Here is a 21762-nt window from a genome sequence, read left to right as displayed (position 1 = left end):
GTACCTCGAAGTAATTCAGTTTGAGTATTTTATCCAAATGTTTTCCATGTATACTCTCTTATCACATGACGACATTGAAGTACTTGGCGTGCCCGGATTGCAGTGGTCAAGTCTTCTTCTAAATATCTTATAACATTCTTCTAAATTTGTACAGCATCTTGATTTTTACTGTATTTTGTATCTTGATTTTCAATAATGACTCACAAATCTTGTTAGTTGGAAATATTAAAATAAACACACTTACAGTTTTGCAGACTAAGAAAGTGATTACAAATATCTTTTTTCATTACTTAGCTGACACACATAATTTACATGTAAAGTACAGATTATAGTTAGGACAATATGTTTTAATGCGACCTGGGCACGCCAAGTACTTCAATGTTGTCATGTGATAAAAGAGTATGCATGGAAAACATTTGGATAAAATACTCAAACTGAATTGTTTCGAGGTACTTGGCTAGTTAACTATTGATTTCATATTTAGTTTTGATTTTTATAAATAGCATTTTACACTTTTTGTTGCAAACAAGGTGAGATTTTTTATGTACTTGGCGTACTTTTTTCACCTTTATAAGGTTTTTTTAATGGGATCTCATTGCTTTTTGCAAAAATCTTTTATTTATATTTTTTCTGCAAAAAATATATATGTATTTTTAGCATGTCGAGGCCAACTGCACTTTTGTACTTTCGAATCATTTATTAATTGCCATTCGGTACCTTTAGCACGTACTATGTTTGTATAATGTCCATCAATTGTACTTTTACCTTCATGAAAAATTCCACTAATAATTTTATATATATTCGCACCAATAGAGATCTTTTCCGTAGGTACACCTTTAATTTTTAAATCTGTTATTTTAATAATTTTTGTGTCACTAATTTTAAATAACAATAACTGTAAGATGATAACACTTCCTGTTATACTTATATCAGTCTTTGTAAGTATAGAAGTAGCACCACAATTAGTACATATTTTTTCCACATTATTCCAGCTTGAAAAACTATATTGTATTAATTCTTGTAAAGTGTATGATTTTTTTAAATTGTCAGGTAATTGGAGCAATAATATATAATTTGTATAAATTTTTATGTTTGTATAATTGCATACTTTACATCGTAAAGTTATGTTTAATTGATGCTCTATTACACTCTTTATATTATCAATGTTATTAATAAGATGTATAATAAACTCACTAACATCTTGTTGAATCTTTTCAAGATATTGATGTCCTGCCAATTGCCGTATTGCCATTATATTAATAGTGTTATCGTTTGACACGTAACAATCAATAAATTGTCTTATAATATTCGTATGTTCAAGACGAAACAACAATTTTCTGAGAGTAGAAGAATGAAGCACACATTGAATTGAAACATTAGCATAGCAAGATGTATTATCAACATTTGGAAGTCCTCTTATATGCCATAAAGTATAATCATTAATATCGTTATCATTAACTTGACATTCCAAGACATTTTTTGATATTGCCCAAATTGTATCACGAACCTTGTGAACACGTGGTTTCAAAATATTAATATGTACAAGATCTGGCCTGTATTGTGTTCGTAATCTGTTATATTCTATTATAGCTAACTCAGTTGCTTTTACAGAAGAGGGATCAAAATTTATAAGGTGCAATCCACTCAACGTAGTTACTCGTGAAAGAGCGACATATATTTGTCCACAACTGAATATAGAATTTCCAGCTTCCACAATAGCATGCTTTAAACTCAAGCCTTAACTTTTATGGATAGTCATACCATAACTTAGACATATAGGAAATTGTTTTCTTATAACAAATGCTCTATCCATTACTTCAAATTTGACACTTACACGTTCTATAATATGCTCTATTGCTGATGACATTCTTATCTTTATTTTTTCTACTTCATTGTTAATTGCGCCACGTATAATTGATGTAATTGTACCAATGGTACCATTCACAAGACCTAAACTAACATCGATATTTCTTCTAATCATTACACGTGCTCCTACTTTAACAGTTATGATTCTTGCTAATCCAGCTGTTCGAGAACTATCTTCATCGTTACCATCTTTATTCAATATCTTCATCACTTTTTTTTTAAAATATGATGCACATTCTGCCAGATCTTGAGCAACGAGTTCTATCTTATCCGAAGAAATACGATCTAACATTGCAATATTCAAAATATCACATAATGCACAAGTTGGAAGTAAACAAACTGTATCCATTGGTAAATTTTGTAAGTAATTACATAATTCTTGTAATCGGTTGTCACAATTAGTTTCTCTAAACTTCATTTTTCTCGTTTCTAAAATAATTACATCCGAATCAGTTAGTGTTCCAACTCGAATTCTCGTTAATATATCTCGATAAGAGTCATCGCCTTGTTGTCGCACATTAATTTGTAATTCATCATAACTGAATAAAGACCATAAATTTGCAGAGCCCATTGCACCACTATACTTCTGAATTTTTAATTTGGATAATTCAATAAAAGGCGGACCTTCATGTACAAGTGGAAGTTGTAATAAATCTCCAAAAAGAAGTATATGTTTTTTGCCGAACCATCCATTATCACAATCCATGGTATTAAATATCTCTGTTAGTCGAAGATGAATGTACATTAATGTAATATTTGAAATCATTGAAACTTCATCGATAATTATTAAAACAACATTCTTAAGTTCGTCCCGTATAACTTTAAGGGCTATATTAGAGAGTTGTTTATATTTAGCAGTACGGCCATGTTCTACTGGTAATTGAAATAATCTATGAAGAGTAAGTCCATCAATATTAAAAGCTGCTATACCGGTTGGTGCAGTTACCGCTGTGTCTTTGTCTCCAATATATTTTTTAATTCAACATCTAATAGTTTTGATCAAAAAACTCTTTCCAGTACCACCTTCATCGCTAACATAAAGTCTAAGAACTTCATTATTATCATTAGATATAGCAGCAGTAATTCTATCAAAGATTCGTTTTTGATCAGTATTTAATTGCGTCACCATTTCATCGACGTTAACTTCAAATTTATTACTATCTTCATTAATATCTTTAAAGTCCCTCATTGCTCCTTCAACTTCGACAGGAACACATTCTAATGCACAATTTTCAGGACAGTCATTTTCCTCTTCATCTTTTCTAATTTCTGAAATGTTTTCTTGTATTACTTCTTTAATATTATCTATACCTTACTGAATGACGGTTATTCTTTCGTGATACTGAAGAGCATCTTTCAATTTAAATTGTATTAAAGAAAATGCTTCTGCATAACTATCACATTCATTCTTTAATTCACTAATATCTCTCCAAGGCTGAAATAATAACAATAATGAAAAGTAGTAACGCTCTGGTTGAGTATGGACATTGTATTCGTAATGATTGATAAGATATCCACGTTTACGTTTCCTTAAATATAAAGATTCACCGAGCACGTAATATTTTATTTTCTTAGAAATTGGTTTATCTTTCGTAATATCATACCATTTTGCATACTCATACAAATTAGTAGATTCTAGTTCTTTAGGTCTGCTCGGATAATATGTATCAATTAAAGAAGGACAAAAAATATCGGTAGATTCAGAATTCAATCTCTTTGCGAGACTTAACTTTTCTACTTCTAATCATATTTACATCTAACCATCTTATAGTCGTTTCCTTGTCAGTACCGTATAATGATATTCCTAACAAAGTGTCAGCAGCTTCAAGAGCTCCACATTCCCTGTGATTCAACATGCGCACTCCAATATTCCAAAGACAACTTCTCAACGATTTTGTTGAATTTATCTTTTGAAATGTATCTTCTGCATTATTACTCTTTTCTGCTTTGGAAACATATTTTGTAGTATACCAAGTTAATAACGTAGATTTTTCACCTACAAATTGAATATCCATGTTCCCTCCCAAGCAGTAAGAATAGCTGGGTTATAATCATTAATATTGATTTCTATTTTAGAACGTGGCAGATCATACAGTCTGCTTTTTGTTTTCAACTTTTTTCTATCCGCTATTGAAATAGTAACATCTCTAATTTTCAAAGTATTTGTTACGGATCTTGGAAAACCAAACCTACAAACTTTAGAAAAACCTATTTTAGTTTTTTTTGGTACGCAAGCAGTAATCATTATGTTTATGTCGTTGATGTGTATTTACACGTCGATATATTCCGGTGATAATTCTTTATTTGGCATTCTACAAGTGACATATTTTAAGATAAAAGATGCAATTTCTTCATTAGAAGATGTACCAATAACCGGAGCATCTTTTATCCAAATTAACAAATGAAAATGCTGCATACCTCTGCCTTGATATTCACGACGCCAAAAGTAATGAGTGACCTCTCCGATTGGATTATCAGGTGAACAAATAAAATCAAGCATAGCTTTAAATTTATTATCTATGAATCTCGAAGTTGATACAGGATCGTATACAATAAGTTTGTTTGCAGATTTTCCATTGGCAATTGGTTCATTTATTTCTCGAAGATATTCTATCAAATCGGACCATAACCATTCGTATGGACTAAGAGTAAGAAACCAAGTAGCGGGTCCGTAATTATTTATCATACAACGCAAATTGCCTCTAGGTATTCTCCAATATTGTTCTGTATTTCGTAACTTAGAAAATATAGTACTTAAGTTAGATTCAAGCTGCTGGTTAGATAATTGCTCCAAATAAGTAGCAGCTGTATCAAGAGACACGGTAGTGTCTCGCGCCAAGTATACACGCAGCGAGACCGCACCGTGACTCTTTTACGCAAAGCGACGCTTTCGCAGACACTCAGATTATTAGATCTCAATAACCGTTGAACGGATCAAGTTCAGAGTAGGCTCAATGGATATCTTGGGGTCGAATTATGTAATAAAAGTGTTTTCATTTTTCTCCTACGTGCCCTACGAGCGGAGATATTGCGATGCAAAGTCTGAAATTGGCAAATTTTCGATTAAGAAACGTCATCATTATTATTATCGTCATCGTCGTTCGTACAGTATAGTTTTGCTCCGATAGGTGGCAGCAACGCCGATCTCATGCTGTCGGTATATATCTGTATGATTGAGATATCGCGAATCTGATTGCACTGACTTTTTGAGATCGTTTGTAGTTTCGTTTTGTTTGTAGTTGAACTGTTCAAAAGGTATTAATTAACATTTGTTTAAATGAAAAATAGCTACCTTTGCCATTTGTTAAGATATCGCGAATCCGCTTGCGCTGTCTTTTTCAGAATCGTTTCTAGTTGTTTCGTTTATAGTTGAACTTTTAACAGTTATTACCATTTGTTTAAATAAAAAATAGCTAACTTTGCCATTTGTTAAGATATCGCGAATCCGCTTACGCTATCATCTTCAGAATCGTTTCTAGTTGTTTTGTTTGTAGTTGAACTTTTAACAGTTATTAACATTTGGTTAAATAAAAAATAGCTAACTTTGCCATTTGTTAAGATATCGATATACTTAAAAAATTAAAATAGTAAAATATTTAGAATATTTATTATAAAGCTTATAATTGAGAATATTCACACTCTTAATTCACTCTTCGTCTCTTTTTTATGTGCCCTTTATAAAAACACAAAGGTACAATCGAGCCTAAATTTTAAGTTTTATGCCTTAAAATCTCATTGTAAATTATTGTTACAAAAGAACGTTATCGCAAAGTGAAAGATGTTCCATGGGCATTGTCAAAAGTAGTTGCTTCAAGAGAATTGTCAAAATCAAATATCACGGCAAAATATTGCTTGGGGTTTACATGGTTTACAAAATACAGATAATTTTTCGTGTTATGCAAATCCTCATATAGTATAAAAAAGAATACTTCACACTACAAAATGTGTGAAATCACAACAAAATTACCTTTTTAAAAAAAGGTATAAAAAAAGCGCCAAGTATAAGCGCCCGCAGTTCTTTCAAACCCGAAATTCTTTCAAAAACGAACTCTACAAAACTAATGATATCTTTCAAACCCGAAGTTCTTTCAAAAAAGAACTCTACAAAACTACTGATATTAACAAATTGCGCCAACTACAATAGGTATTTATGCAAACCAGAAAATCTATTACTTTAGTTGGGTATTTATGCAAACCAGAAAATCTATTACTTTTTATTATTACTCTTTGGCCGGTATTCATTGTTGATTCTTATTTAAAACCATATTAAGTACAATTATAAGATATTTGAAACCAATCACACAGCCGTATTAGCATCTTAAGACATTACTTCAGATCGCGTCTGGAAATGAGAACGGACTATGAATACTGGCCTTTGATATTAAAGTGCTATATCCAGTTAATGATATATGATTCTGTACTGACAGTTTTGAGCACATATTGTTTTACATTACATTCAACATACAAATAAATATTGTAATATTATTATCTCCTAGTCCGCATTTATCTCCTAGTCCGTTCTTATTTCCAGATGATCTGAAGTAATAACGTCTTAAGATGCTAATGCGGCTCTGTGATTGGTTTCAAACATCTTATGATTGTACTTAACACGGCCTTAAAGATTTTATTGGAAAAATAAAGGGTATAATAATAATAAGCAGATATTTTTACGCGATAAATATTTTAATACATATACATATATAAATGTGTCAATACAAATGTGTTTTTTGAAAATACTTGGCGCTGCTAAACCGAATAAAAAATTCTCTTAGTATTTAAATAATCTAAACATTACAATAATTTGCTTAGACTCTAATTTACACAACAACTTGCCGAAATACATAAAATATATGTACAAATGTAGTTAAATACACTTATTCTATACTTAACTCTAATGTCTCACACACACGCGCGCGCGCACGCACGAGGGAGGGGCGCACACACACCTAACTTACATAACACAATCGCCGAAATACACACACACACACACACACATATTCACAAGAGAGGAAGAAAGAGAATAAGGCAATTAACATATTGGTTCGATTTGTTGAGAATTTTTTATTCGGTTTAGAAGCGCCAAGTATTTTCAAAAAACACATTTGTATTGACACATTTATATATGTATATGTATTAAAATATTTATCGTGTAAAAATATCTGCTTATTATTATTATACCCTTTATTTTTCCAATAAAATCTTTAAGGCCGTGTTAAGTACAATCATAAGATGTTTGAAACCAATCACAGAGCCGCATTAGCATCTTAAGACGTTATTACTTCAGATCATCTGGAAATAAGAACGGACTAGGAGATAAATGCGGACTAGGAGATAATAATATTACAATATTTATTTGTATGTTGAATGTAATGTAAAACAATATGTGCTCAAAACTGTCAGTACAGAATCATATATCATTAACTGGATATAGCACTTTAATATCAAAGGCCAGTATTCATAGTCCGTTCTCATTTCCAGACGCGATCTGAAGTAATGTCTTAAGATGCTAATACGGCTGTGTGATTGGTTTCAAATATCTTATAATTGTACTTAATATGGTTTTAAATAAGAATCAACAATGAATACCGGCCAAAGAGTAATAATAAAAAGTAATAGATTTTCTGGTTTGCATAAATACCCAACTAAAGTAATAGATTTTCTGGTTTGCATAAATACCTATTGTAGTTGGCGCAATTTGTTAATATCAGTAGTTTTGTAGAGTTCTTTTTTGAAAGAACTTCGGGTTTGAAAGATATCATTAGTTTTGTAGATTTTCATATTACTTATACTACTTACAGTTATACTACTAAGCGTTTAATTCGCTTGTAGTACGACTTTTTATTTAATTGATATTACTCATTTACTTGTACTACTTACGGTTATACTACTAGGCGTTTATCCGCTTGTGGTATGACTTCTTTTTAACTTACACTACCTAATTTATACTACCATTTATAGTTATACTACTTGGCGCTAATCCGCTTATAGTACAACTTTTTTATACTTATACTACTACTTATAGCTATACTTCTAAGCGTTTATTCGCTAGTGGTACAGCTCCTTTATTGATTCATACTATTTACATTTATATTACTTATAATTATATTACTAAGCGTTTAATTCGCTTATGGTATTACTTTTTCATTGACTTATGCTACTTTACTTATTCTTCTTACTACCTATGCTACTTGACGTTTATCCGTCTGCGGTACGACTTGTCATTGATTGATACTACTACTACTCTACTTATAAGTTATACTACTATGCGTGTAATTCGCTTGTAGTACGACTTTTTATTTAATTTATACTATTTATTTACTTGTACTACTTACGGTTATACTTTTAGACGCTTATCCGTTCATGATACAGCTCTTTTATTAATTTACTTATATTACTTAAAGTTAATTTGCCTATGGTACGATTTTTATTGACTTATATCACTTATTTTACCGTTATCCAACAACAACGAATATAAGCTTCCGAACTTTGAATTTTGAAGTGAGAAATAAATATTTTTAGTAAACGCTTATATACCTATATTACTTCTATTTTATTCGGTCCAAGATAATCACAGCGATATCCGTCGTAATCCCTTCCATTAATTCGCTCAGAGCAAGAAATCGCTCTAGGTCCATTTTTAGTTACACCATTGAAGAACTAATAAATTTTAAGCAAGTTATTATAAGATACTATATAATATTATTGTATATTTATAATTTAGTCTCGTATTTTTTTTCGTTTTTATTAAAAATTACAGTAAGAATTTTCCCTCTTTGTTTTATTACAATATTATCAATTTTGACGGCTACATATATTTTTGGTGTGAGTTATGTAAAGGAAAATATTTAATCGGAATTTAAAAATCAGCTCAATCGTTCCACACTTTAGCATGTAGTACTTGATGCGGTCCTTCGCATCCGCTACAGTGTTGGGGTGCTTACTGGCATGTAGTACTTGATGCGGTCCTGCGCATCTGCTATAGTGCTAGTGAAAAATAGAACGTCTGAGCTGAACGTTCAAATATTTTAAATTAATTATTATATTATTAGATGCCAAAATCCAAACGTGGCGATGTGAAAAAACGACCCAGGCGATTACTTCGACAATTTATTATTGAACCGGCAACGTCTTCATGCTTGGGAATAGAATCATATCACGATCCGGAATACGAAGTATATTTTCAAAATAATTTGGATCGAAAAACTACAAAGTGGCCATCACAATTGATTCCGGTTACAATCGAAAATGCTTGGATACCCCCATATAATATACCTAAGAGTGATCCACGTTGCACTCGATATTTACAAATACGAGCCGAAATTTTACACGTCTACTGGGACGCACCCATACCCAAACATTGGGGAACCAACCAAGAACCAATAATAATAGATTGATCAAAACTCACAGAAAGAAGAAGAATACTTAGGGGATTATCAAATATGTTTACCTTACCAAATTATCCGTATTGAGCATGAAGTTACTTATAGAAATTTGACTTACGAACTGACTCAGTCGCTCGAAAGAGTTCATCTGCTCAAGCGTGGACCAGAAGAGTGAATATAAGGTTAATTACTACTTAAGTTATACTACTTGAGTCATACTACTTAATTGTTCGGTTAGTACCTACTATCTTAATTATTTTATCAGGAAAGATAGCTCAATAAAATATTATAAATGTTAATATCAGGAGATAAGAGCAATGCCGGATGTAAGTGCAGTTGTATTTTTATTCTTCCAAATCCGTACAGTCGTTTCGGTCAACACATTTGACCTTCTTCAGTGTATTCTTAAAAACAATATATAATAATATTATGACAGCAAACGAATATATATAAATCAAGATAAAGAACATCACATACCAAGATTAATCGTACATTCAGATGGTGGACTTGCCAGTGACAACAGACAAATCATCCGCGTCGAGATTACACTGTCGCACAAAACTTCAGTAAATGGATAGAACAGATAGGCAGTGCAACGCACATAGCGCAGATCGTCCAATACATACTAAAATAATACAGGAATAAACGTCTAGTCGCGTCGACTTTCAGATTACGAGTAAGAGAGGCGAGACAAACAACCGGCACAAACAGCTATCGCACGTACAAACAAACTAAATTCAGAAAAGTCAGGTCAAAGTGAGCTTATTTAAAATAGGCAGATAATCTTCAGAGAGGAGTTCAGTATCATTTTGCAAATTCAGAAGATGTAGTTGTCTTTTTTTGTAGTTAATCATTTCAGAAACAAGTCTCCGTTTTAACGATCCCTCTTCGTCCAAAATCCTAACATCGTTCCAGTCGAAGTCGTATCCGAGTTCTAACCGGTGTTTCGAAATAACTGATGGGGAACCGGATTTTTTATTTATGTCCTTTCTGTGTTCGCTGATTCTGGTACGAAGTCGTCTTTTTGTCTGTCCTACATATGACGCCTCACAGTCACAAGAAGAAATTTTGTAGACCACGTTACAATGTGTCATTCTGTCCATGGGATCCTTTTTCACTATTATAAACTTACTCAATGCATTCATACATTTATAAGCTACATTGACTCCAAATTGTCTATAGATATGTTGATGACGTGTTATTTGCCTCTAAACCAGATCTTTTTGACCATGTTCTTAACGTTTTTAATTCCTTTCATGACAGATTGCAATTCACTATTGAACGCAGTGAAAATGACTATTAATTTTCTGGACGTCTCTATAATGTTTAAGTGCGGCTCTCTACATTTCGACTGGTACCATAAACACACTTTCTCAGGTAGATACCTCAGTAACATAGTAATAAATAATATTAGCATCATAGAGTCATAAATTTCATTTTATTAATTAACGATCATACATTTATAATTTTAATTTCGGAAACATAACCTTGTCGTCATTGTAAATTGATCCAAGCTTTCTCCATTCCCGGGCAAAGTTGGTGTATGCTGATTGACCCTAAATCAAAAGAGAGTATCTGATGTTAAACCACCGAGGGCTAGGTTAGCACAGAAACCAGGTTAGCAATGTTCTCACTTCCACGGACGTGACAATACCACGAGGCTATCCCGAGAAATTGGCGCACCTGGCTCATGCTGCTAGGCTGCGGCCATTCAGCGATTGCTCGCCCCTTCTCCGGATCAAGCGTATGCCCTCGCAATCCACGATGTGCCCCAGGTACCGCAGTTGCGGCAAGCAAAACCGGCATTTCTCGACGTTCAGCCGCAATTTCGCCTCCCTCAGACGACGGAACACCTCCCGCAGAATAGCTAGATGCTCCTCCAGCGTCTCGCTGCACACGATAATATCATCGAGGTACCCGAATACATACGGCTCGAGCTCCGGTCTCAACACGGAATCCAGCAAACGCTGGAAGGTGGCCGGTGCCGAGTGCAATCCGAACGGCATCACCTTGAACTGTATGAGCCCCCTCCCCGGTACCGTGAACGCGGTGACCGGACGACTCTCGGGGGACAACGGAACCTGCCAGTAACCACTCCGGAGATCTAATGTGGTTAGGAATTTAGCCCCCCGCAACTTATCCAACGTGGCGGCGATTTGCGGCAACGGATACGCGTCGAGCTCGGTGACCTCGCTTATTTGACGAAAGTCTATGCAAAACCGCGGCTTACCGTCCTTCCTCACAATAACCACCGGCGAACTCCACGCGCTATGCGACGGCTCGATTATCCCCTCTTTTTCCATCTTAGCAACCTCCGCATCGATTACCGCCTGCATCGCGGGATTGCGGGGCCGATACCGCTGCTTGATCGGCGCTTGTCCCGTTTTCACACGTATGCTGGATCTTATTCGTAGGCCCCCGTACCTCCTCGAACAACGCCAACTCCTGCCGTAAAAATTCCTTTAGCTGCGTTTCGCAGCCATCGCATCCGGCAGATGCGATTCGCGCTCCCGCACAGTGAGGCGATACGGTCAAAACTCGGACATTGTTTTATGCACTTTTTTTTAACAGAAAAATTCAAAATTTAATATAAATAAATAACGTAATATATAAAAGATAGATGAGTGCATATTTTAACATTTGACATTTTTAAATGTACAAGGTATTCCGCAAAAATATACCAAACTCAAAACTATATTTTTTATTTTAATATTATATATTTTTTAATTCTGTGTTAACATTTGTATTTAATTTAAATTTAATTTTTATCAATTTGTGCACTTAGCGTTATTCAGGATCAACGACGCAGATATCCGATCCCTTTGGGGTGCTTGTTTAATGTGAATCTCCTTGCCTCTCATATTTTTAGAATATCACAGTGGAAACTATTTTATTTATTAGTATCTATCATTATCAGTGAACTTTAACAGATTTTTTACATCCTCAGATAGTTCTTTTACCTTACTCTCGATAAATTTCCGTGACGATGAAATAATTGGGTTAAATGCAATTAAGAGATTTTTAAAAATATCTATATTGTTACATTTTCGTGACATTTTCCGAGAATTATTTTCTCTGCATTTCCTGAAACATTTATGATTAGCTTCTTGAGCACCTTCAGATAACTGACCAATTGGTACTATCTCATGTTCAATTATATCACCTCCATGAAGAAGAAGTTTATGAACAGAGGCTGGCATGTAATACCACGGATATAAAGAAACATATAATTCAGCGATTTGAAAAGCGAAAACTGTGAATTTGTATATATTAATTTTTTTCCACTAGCAATTGCCTGCAAAAGAATTGAAAATCTAAGTATTAAGTTTTCATCTAAACCTGTAATTTCTGCTGATAGTTATGGATTATCAAAGAATTTTCTTGCTGTGTTGCCATCGTTGGAGGTGCCTTTTCCTTGCTTTACAATATCTACTATGAGACCCATTTGTATCTTAAAAGCAGATTGTATATTTTTCTTCCTTTGGTCACTCTTTTCTTTATCATCTGCAATTGGAAGTCTTTCAAGAGAAAAATAAAGTCTTGAAATTCTAAAAATAAAGTATATTTTACTTACGCAACTAATTAATAATATTTACGTTAGTTAAAAATCCTTAGTCCTCCGATATGTATAAATATAAACAGTTTTTTCAATCATTTGAAACAAAATTAGAGTTTTATTTTCAAACTTCTTAAAAGTTAACGGTCCAACATATGTAATGTACCAATCGATTGTGGAAAGTGTCTCGTTTACAGAGACTCCTATTATTCCCACCCCTGGGCACCCCCTGGTATCGCCCCACTGTGTCCCGTTCCCCGAAGACTCCGCGCTCTTCGCCCTGGTGAGAAGATTGGTAGCTGGGTACGCGCCCACAGATCTACCCCGATGATCATGCTCTTTCTAACGTATCCAGTACCTGGAACTTATAGCGGAAATACTTGCCCCAGATTTGTACCGGCAATATAACCGTTCCCCGCGTCACGGCCCCCGTACCATCCGCCAAGTGTATCTGGCCGGCCCCCGCATCCGGTACATACCCGAGAGTGGACAACTGTTCGGCTGTGTCGGCGTTGATAAAAGACGCCTCCGATCTCGTGTCGATCAACGCTTCAAACGATGTCCCATCTATCCTAACAGTTACATGCGGGTGCGGGTGGAAAGTTATTCGGTGGACCGGGGTACCGCCGCCGTTGCCCCGGCCCCGGCGGCGTTTCCCGTCGACGGAGGATGGCAATCCTTGGTAAGGATTCCGTCCCTTCCGTACTGTGAACACAATTTCCGCGGCAATCTTTTGCATTCGAACCGCGCATGTCCCCGCTGCTTACACCGCCAGCAACATTTATGGCGGTTATACGTCGCGGCGGCGGTCGCTACTGGCTTGGCTTCGGCCTGACGCTGTTTGCACTGCGCCTCAATTTCGTCAACCTCACTAGCCCGAACGATGAGATCCCGAACATGCCTCACGCTGCCTCGCGGGACATACAATTGGTACCGAGGGTGCATGTTGCTATACAACCACTCGAGTTGCGTCTCGGCGTCCACGTTGCCGGCCCGGCGCATCAGGGTAGTCAAATCGGTTGCATATTTACGGAACGGTTCGTCGGCTCGTTGATACCGCGTGTGCACTTCGCGCAACAACTGGGCTCGGTGCCTGTGAGGAAGGAACATGGCGCGGAAGTCCTGACAGAAATCCTCCCATTCGAGCCATTCCGCCCGATTGTTGCGATACCACAACAAGGCTTCCCCCTTTAGCAATTCCGGCAACCCGCTCAGCATCTACTGGTCCGAGAACCCGTACCCGTGTTTTAATTCCTCGATACGCTCGAGAAAGGCCACTGGATCTTTGCCGTCAAAATGACAACCGCACTTTCGGATCTGGTTCATACTTTTGGCCGGATTCTCCGGCATGGCGTTAATTGGCGCCTCCGCCGTCGCGCTCGGTCCCGGGACCTTCGTACGGTCGCTGGTAGCGGGAAACATTCTGGGATTTTCGGACACGAACGTGCTCAGGTGCTTTCGTAAGTCGTCGATGGTGCCGGACGCGTCTATACCTAGCGTTTCTGCTTCCGTGATCAACTCGACTATCGTAGCTTTGTAAATCTACTCCTTGCCCATACCTCTGTCTTTTGGTTACTTAACGATACCGGTCCACGGTCCCTGTTCGGGCGCCATAAAATGACCTGCCTTTGCAACTGCCTCGAACTCGGAACAGCTCGCCGGCGGGCAGGATTCGAGTGGGTAGGTCCGACCAACAGACACGCTATGGATCTTGTCAACGAAACAATTCTTTATTGGGCAACAGAATGGACTATAAACTAGATAACAATAAAGCTATGCTCGCTCGTAAGGAGTCGCGCCGTAACGACGGTGGACGCGTGCGCGACCTCGACGGGTCTTCGGCGAATCGCGTTAGTGCCGGTTAACTCGACGCGGTTGATGCCTGGTGGCCGGCCGAGCGCTCGGCTGAGACGGAGAACACTCCACCACAAGTCAGGTCACTGGTTTAGTGGTGAGCCGTGCCTGGCCAAGAACACTCGGCTGAGACAGAGAACATTCCACCCTAAGTCAGATCACTTGCCCCAGGTGTGCAGGATGTGATCAACCGAGAACGCTCGGTTGAGACGGAGAACTCTCCACCCCAATGCTAGTCGTCAGGATAGGTCTCTGCTAGAGTCTCGTGAGCGTACTGCTCGGTAGGCTGGCTGGCCAAGGAATGAATCCCCTACGACTTTAAGCCCCCTTTTATATCCGGCGGAGTTGTTTATTCGACGACGAAAAATACGGCGCTTGTTTACGGCATGTTTTCGCTACAGCGCATTCGGCTATATTCGCACCTCTGTGAAGTTAGTACCCCAATTGCAAAATTTTGATATAATAAATAGAGTTCTGGCTCTTCCCCAAAGAGTTCTAGAGTTCCTGATACGTTTTGAAAAGAGTTCCGGCGATTAAATATAAAAAATCAGGATTTGAAGATATGGGGTGCCAACTTCACGTTTTTGCGAAAGGAAAATTGGTCATAACTTTTTTATTTCAAGCCGGAGCCAAAAAAGTTCTAATACTTTTCGATGGAACTCTTGTAGCGCTATTCAGAACCCTCAAGAAAATATTAAAAAGTTTTCTTCGTTTAGAAGAAATTAGAAAATTTCTCTTCTGGAAATGAAAAATCGCTAAAACTCTTTTAGTTTTGGTTTTAGTGCTTCGAGTCTTAATAATAATCGTTAGAACTCTTGAAGAGCTACCCAGAACTATCATCAGAACTCCGAATTTGTTTAAAAAATTTTTCAATCCGAATGACAGAAATTTTCAGGTCGAGAAACTAAAATTGACGAGAACTCCTTCAGTTTTGGTTTGTGCGCTTCGAGTCTTAATAATAATCGTTAGAACTCTTGAAGAGCTATCCAGAACTCTCAACAAAACTTAGAATGTGTTAAAAAAAAGTTTCACCCGCAGGACTTAGAAATTTTCAGGTCGAGAAACTAAAATTTACGAGAACTCTTTTTTCAGTTTTGGTCTTAGCGCTTCGAGTCTTAATAATAATCGTTAGAACTCTTGAAGAGCTACCCAGAACTATCATCAGAACTCCGAATGTGTTGAAAAAAAGTTTCACCCGCAGGACTTAGAAATTTTCGGGTCGAGAAACTAAAATTGACGAGAACTCTTTCAGTTTTGGTTTTAGCGCTTCGAGTCTTAATAATAATCGTTAGAACTCTTGAAGAGCTACCCAGAACTATCATCAGAACTCGGAATTTGTTAAAAAAATTTTTCAATCCGAATGACAGAAATTTTCAGGTCGAGAAACTAAAATTGACGAGAACTCTTTCAGTTTTGGTTTTTGCGCTTCGAATCTTAATAATAATCGTTAGAACTATTGAAGAGCTACCTAGAACTATCAACAGAACTCCGAATTTATTAAAAACATTTTCCTGATACTAACAAGCATTTATAATATCCCCCTTTCTTCTTGAATAATTAGAGCGAGAATTAGAAAGAGATGCTGTGATCGGTGTTTGAATTTCGAGTGCGTTATAAAATAATAATATTTGCAGTCAGAAGTCTTTGAAAGACGATTAAGCTGTTCAGAACTACATAAGAAATATTTTATAATGCACAGAAGTCGAAATTCGATCAGCGTCTCACCCATATTTCTGTGGATACGTCTTTCTCAGAGGATAAAAATTATTTATTAAATAATTTAGAATATTTATAGTCAAAACTCTTGGTTAGAAGGTTAACTACGAAACTATATGAAAAATAATTTATAATGGAACTTCCGAAAATTGACCGGCCATTTCACTCATATTCCCATAGATACATTTTCTTTGAGATGATACATTGAAGATATATTAAAAACTATCGTAAATAGTACACGTTTAGTAATGCTCCCCTAATAATCAAGATGTTAAAACCAAAATTGAGAGAATTCTCACGATTCTCTAAATTTTTTAAGTTGTAATGGATGAAAGTATTTTGTGATGATTTTTAATATTCACTTGGGAATTGCATGAAATATAACAATGAGAATTTAAAAATTTTTAATTCAGAAATTTAAAGTCGTTAGAGTTATTATTTTTATTTCATACTTTATTATTTTTACATTCAAAACCAAAGTACATGGAACTCTTAAAAGACTGTTCTTAACTGTAACTTCAAAGAAAAATTTATAGTTTTAAGACAAAATCTTTTTTTCCTCATTTTGAAGGAGAACTATGAGAAAATAAAAGGAAAAAAATTATTGTAATGAATAATATATATTCAAAACCAAAGTAGATGGAACTCTTAAAAGACTGTAACTTTAAAGAAAAATTTATAGTTTGGAGACAAAATCTTTTTTTCCTCATTTTGGAGGAGAAACTATGAGAAAATAAAATGAAAACATTATTGTAATGAATAAATTATCTATATAACTATTAATTAAGTATTAAGTATAACTAAAAAATGAATAATATAAATTTTAACAAATTAATGAATAATATAAATTTTAACAAAGAATATATATATATATATATAATATAAATTTTACTGACTTTAGAATATAATATATAAGTTATTAGATTTAATAATAATCACTTATATCTTTATAAACATGAGGACATGTGGCGTAACAATTTCTTTACTCGTAACTGTAAATCGCTTATCAAGCATATCATCATATTTATGCCAATTAATAATGTTATTAATGTAAGCAGTATAATGACCGTTATTATTGCACCCTCGATATGATATGATACCAGCAAGATGATATTTATTATTTTCGATGTTGATCATGTTTTGTACATTACTTAACTGAAATGCTTTTTGTTTAATATTAATTGCATGGAGGTATGAGTCATCTGTGAGAACACTCGTATCAATTAAAATATGCGGACCATATTCAATAGTCTCAACGGTGTCAGCTTTACAGGTGCGGCATGTTCCATGTGTGAAGACTGCTTTCTGTATCGATTCTTCTATGCAATCCAGTCCATTCTGTAATATTACATTTACGTCGATGCTTACTATGGTAACTTGCGGATAGTTGATTGATTGCAATTGTTGCAGATCTTCGTTCTTGTGGAACTCGGAATTGTTTGAAATATATGTTCTACTAAATGCGCAGCATTACAATTTGCATTCAGCGTGGATAATTGCCGAGTATACGTTGTTGCTTGAAAAATTGGCGTAGCAGAAAGTATTTGCCCTCGCAAAGTATAATGTTTTGCGCAGAGTTTACCGCTTTGTATTATATCCTGTGCTAAAGTTAGTATGGGGTTATCTGTAGTCATCACTGCATTTTTATATGTAGAGTACGAGGCAACTGCATACATGACAACTTGTAAAATCGAGTCAAACGCGCATGTTTCTCTAATGACAAAATGAATTTTATTGATGCATACGGAGCTACACAGGCTACCGTTTCTAACTAATGGTATACCAACTGCTGTATCTGATTTTAAGTGATCCCACTCTGGACAATCGTCAAGATAAGTCTTTTTTTTGTTTTCCGAGATGATTGTTGGAAGTACTTTTATTGTCCGTATTTTTAATATTATGAAGACCTCTCCAGTTTTCAGTTTCATTCCAAGAGTCATAATGTGAATCGACTATTATTTCGTCATCTTTCTTCTGATTATCTTGATGTATTGATGCAGATACTAAATGATCGCTCGAAATATTTGTGATTTTATTTTTTTGTGTAACAAAAGAATTATTATTCTCCTCGCAATCCATATGATTAATTTTCGCGGAAGCCAATATCAATTTTCCGCGTAGATATTCGACATGTCGTAAAACGAATTTGTCAACTCGCATAGGAAGTTGTCCATCGAATGCTCTGCGTTTAAGGTTGGCAAATTCCGCTTCTACGGAAGACGAGCTGGCTGTATTCTCGCCACATGTGAAAATAGGTTTCATTACAGCTGTCCATAAAGGTATATGTTTCAAAAGTATTTTGAAGTACTTTATAATCTCCGGCATAAAAAATGCATTTACGTTGTCTCCACCTTGCGATTTGGAAGCAATGATCTTCGCATCTTCTATTATAGATTCAGTCCAATGTGTCCAACTCGTGATCGAATCCTCGTCCTCTTCCTCCTCCTTTTGGAATTCAGTCTCTTCCTCATTAGTTGTCTCTTCTATATCGGATGTACTTCCTTTTATGACTGTATTTATATATCTCAGATGAATTTCAGATTCCAGATACGTATTATCTTCACGTTTTCCAATTTCTTGACTCAAAGCCACAACCAATATTGACTTCAAGAGATGCTGCACTTCTTCGAATGATGTCATTCGGCAAGCATGAGCCACGCTTCTTAAAAAGAATTGTCTTATTTTTGGAGGTTTTCCTTTAAGACAACTCCATCTCGCTATCATAGCTATTATATGACTAACATCTAATCTAATATAGCAGCGAGGTTTACATTGCGGTAGTTTTAAAATCAGGATGTTATAACATGTTTGCATATAATCTGATAGATTAGCACATCTTGCGAAAGCGCGAGAAAGCGCTATTAAAATAGCTGGACTAAAATCGCAAACTGCAATTCGTGGTATTGGTGCACCACTGCGTAATATTTCCAAAAGGAAATACGTAATTAATGCAGCATCATGCTTACAACTTGTCATTTGAAAAACTGAATGCTTCCCGTTTCACAGACACATACACACTGGTACAGAAATATATGCGAGGATTTTTGTCCTTCGGGAAGTTTTAGCCTTTTTGCAATACTACCGGTTGCATCAATAGCCAAATATGAATTAGCTTGTTTATTATGCAGTTTGTAAAGTATCTGTTGTTTTTCCAACCAATATATGCAATAAAAAGGATCCAGTCCTAAAGAGCGAATGATACGTGAAAGATTAGTATATTTTGCGATTCTTAAGTTAAATAATGGATTATTTGTGTTAACGTTTAATCTTTTATCTAATACTTCTTGCTTTGCTTTACGTAATACTGTAGCATCGTAAAGCATTGGCGGAATTTCATCGCCAAAATGCATCAATCGCTTGGCTTCATCTGTCCTTCATATGCTAGCGTGTTTTTGCCGTTGATTAGTTCTTCCGCGACTTCGATTCTACGATCACCTTTCAACTGTCGTTTCTTCTTATGTACAATCGGCGACTCAAAATTTTGCAAATGACATTCGAATATTGCATCCATTTTTTTACGTGGTTTCTCATAAAGGTAACCTTTCAATTTCGATTTACATTCTTTACAGCTAGCTACAAAGTATGTATAACACTTCACATTTCGAGTATAAACTTTCGCATATTTAAATGAGAAAGCACATGTGATATTTGTTTGTTTCCATATTTCTTCGGCAAAAATATGAGTCCATTTGCCTGTTTTTAACGTAAGATAGTTTCGATCATTATATAACTTTTTGGCGGGTTTTATTTCAAACCAACTGTTCTTCGGAATTATCAAAGAAAATGTTTGTTCACTTACAGCTGTACAGCTTCCAGACGTTTCCAACGTTTTGTTACTGTCTTTTAATGTATTTCGTGGATCACGATTTATGTCGAAAACGTTCAATACAAGATCATGAAAACCATTGCGATTCTTTCTTAAAGTTGTATAAACATGCTTTGCACTCATAGATGAACCGCCTTGTAGCATTGCAGCCGAAATGCTATTATATACAGCATTGGATGGATGTAATACTTTTCCAACATTATTTACTGTTTTATATTCGATGCGAGTTAACAATTCGGCCAAAAGGTTCTTGTCGTACATTTTATATAGAATAACGTATGCGAAAAAACAACGAATGCAATTAATACGTCGATTAACAAGACGAAGAGGCGCACGACTACTGCGCGCCGCGACGTCCACCCAGAGCTGCCAGACGGCAGCCGCGGCTCACGGTTGACGAGTGGAGGGAATGACACATGCAAGCGAGAACTGCATACGTGTGCGCTCAGCGCTTTGCTGAGTGGTTCGTCGCTTGTGTGCGTTATCTTCTCCACTTCGTCAACTGTGAGCCGCGGCTGCCGTCTGGCAGCTCTGCGTCCCCCAGCATACACATGAAAACAAGACAAATAAAACACATCTCGTAGGACTCGACATGGATCATGAGTCTCCTGCCTTATGTGCTACGTTATTTCTTCTATTGATAAATATGTTATATATTGTCTGTTTCTGGTATAACTGCGCCGATCAAAAATTACCATGCTGCATAGAAAAATTATCATGAATAAGTCAGATTGAAAATACCATGTTGCATTATACAATTCATATGATATCCTATATATTTATCTACTTGGCATTTGTTCTATTATATATTTTAAAATAATAAAGAATCAAAATCTGTTCAAGATATTTTAAACTCAATAAACTTTAATAGTATAGCTTTGTAATCATACATACTTTATATTTTATTGTGATAAAATATAAAATGTATGTACCAGATATTAATAACAGCAAATCATTAAATTCTTTTAAATATTATATTGTCCTACGACTAACATGATTTTCAAAGTACATTTTATGAGAAAATTCTCCACTTTTCGAAAATCCAGCGTATTCTGTTACGAGTTCTGGTAGCCCTTCGCAGAGTTCTAAGATTATTATTAAGACTCGAAACGCTAAGACCAAAACTGAAAAAAGAGTTCTCGTCAATTTTAGTTTCTCGACCTGAAAATTTCTAAGTCCTGCGGGTGAAACTTTTTTTTAACACATTCGGAGTTCTGATGAGAGTTCTGGGTCGCTCTTCAAGAGTTCTAACGATTATTATTAAGACTCGAAGCGCTAAAACCAAAACTGAAAGAGTTCTCGTCAATTTTAGTTTCTCGACCTGAAAATTGTTTGAGTTCCTCTGGTCGAAAAAGGTTTTTAACAAATTCGGAGTTCTGTTGATAGTTCTGGGTAGCTCTTCAAGAGTTCTAACGATTATTATTAACAAGGGGAGGCCACAACCTCCGGCCACCGATTGCGATCGGCTTTAACAGACTGGTTGAGGGACACCCAAAAGTAACTCGTGTAAAAGGGTTTAGGTCACTACGCCTTCGTTTTTGAAAAAATCGAAGTCAAAGGTC

At 35.7% G+C, this 21762-nt stretch overlaps 1 protein-coding gene across 1 annotated transcript; it reads right to left on the bottom strand.

The window, feature by feature from the left end:
• Positions 1-1148: 1148 nt before the first annotated feature.
• LOC113563072 lies at positions 1149-2471 on the bottom strand. Its single transcript, XM_026974132.1, has one exon. The coding sequence runs from the start codon at positions 2435-2437 to the stop codon at positions 1739-1741; it is 699 nt and encodes a 232-aa protein (XP_026829933.1). The 5' UTR covers positions 2438-2471; the 3' UTR covers positions 1149-1738.
• Positions 2472-21762: the final 19291 nt, after the last annotated feature.

This window comes from Ooceraea biroi, chromosome 12 (genome assembly GCF_003672135.1).
Source record: "Ooceraea biroi isolate clonal line C1 chromosome 12, Obir_v5.4, whole genome shotgun sequence".
NCBI lineage: Eukaryota > Metazoa > Arthropoda > Insecta > Hymenoptera > Formicidae > Ooceraea > Ooceraea biroi.
This window is presented reverse-complemented; position numbering and strand designations above follow the sequence as displayed.

What these genes read in the sequence shown, in the direction of transcription:
- LOC113563072 (XM_026974132.1), bottom strand. Translation starts at nt 2,437, where the DNA reads ATGGGCTCTGCAAATTTATGGTCTTTATTCAGTTATGATGAATTACAA.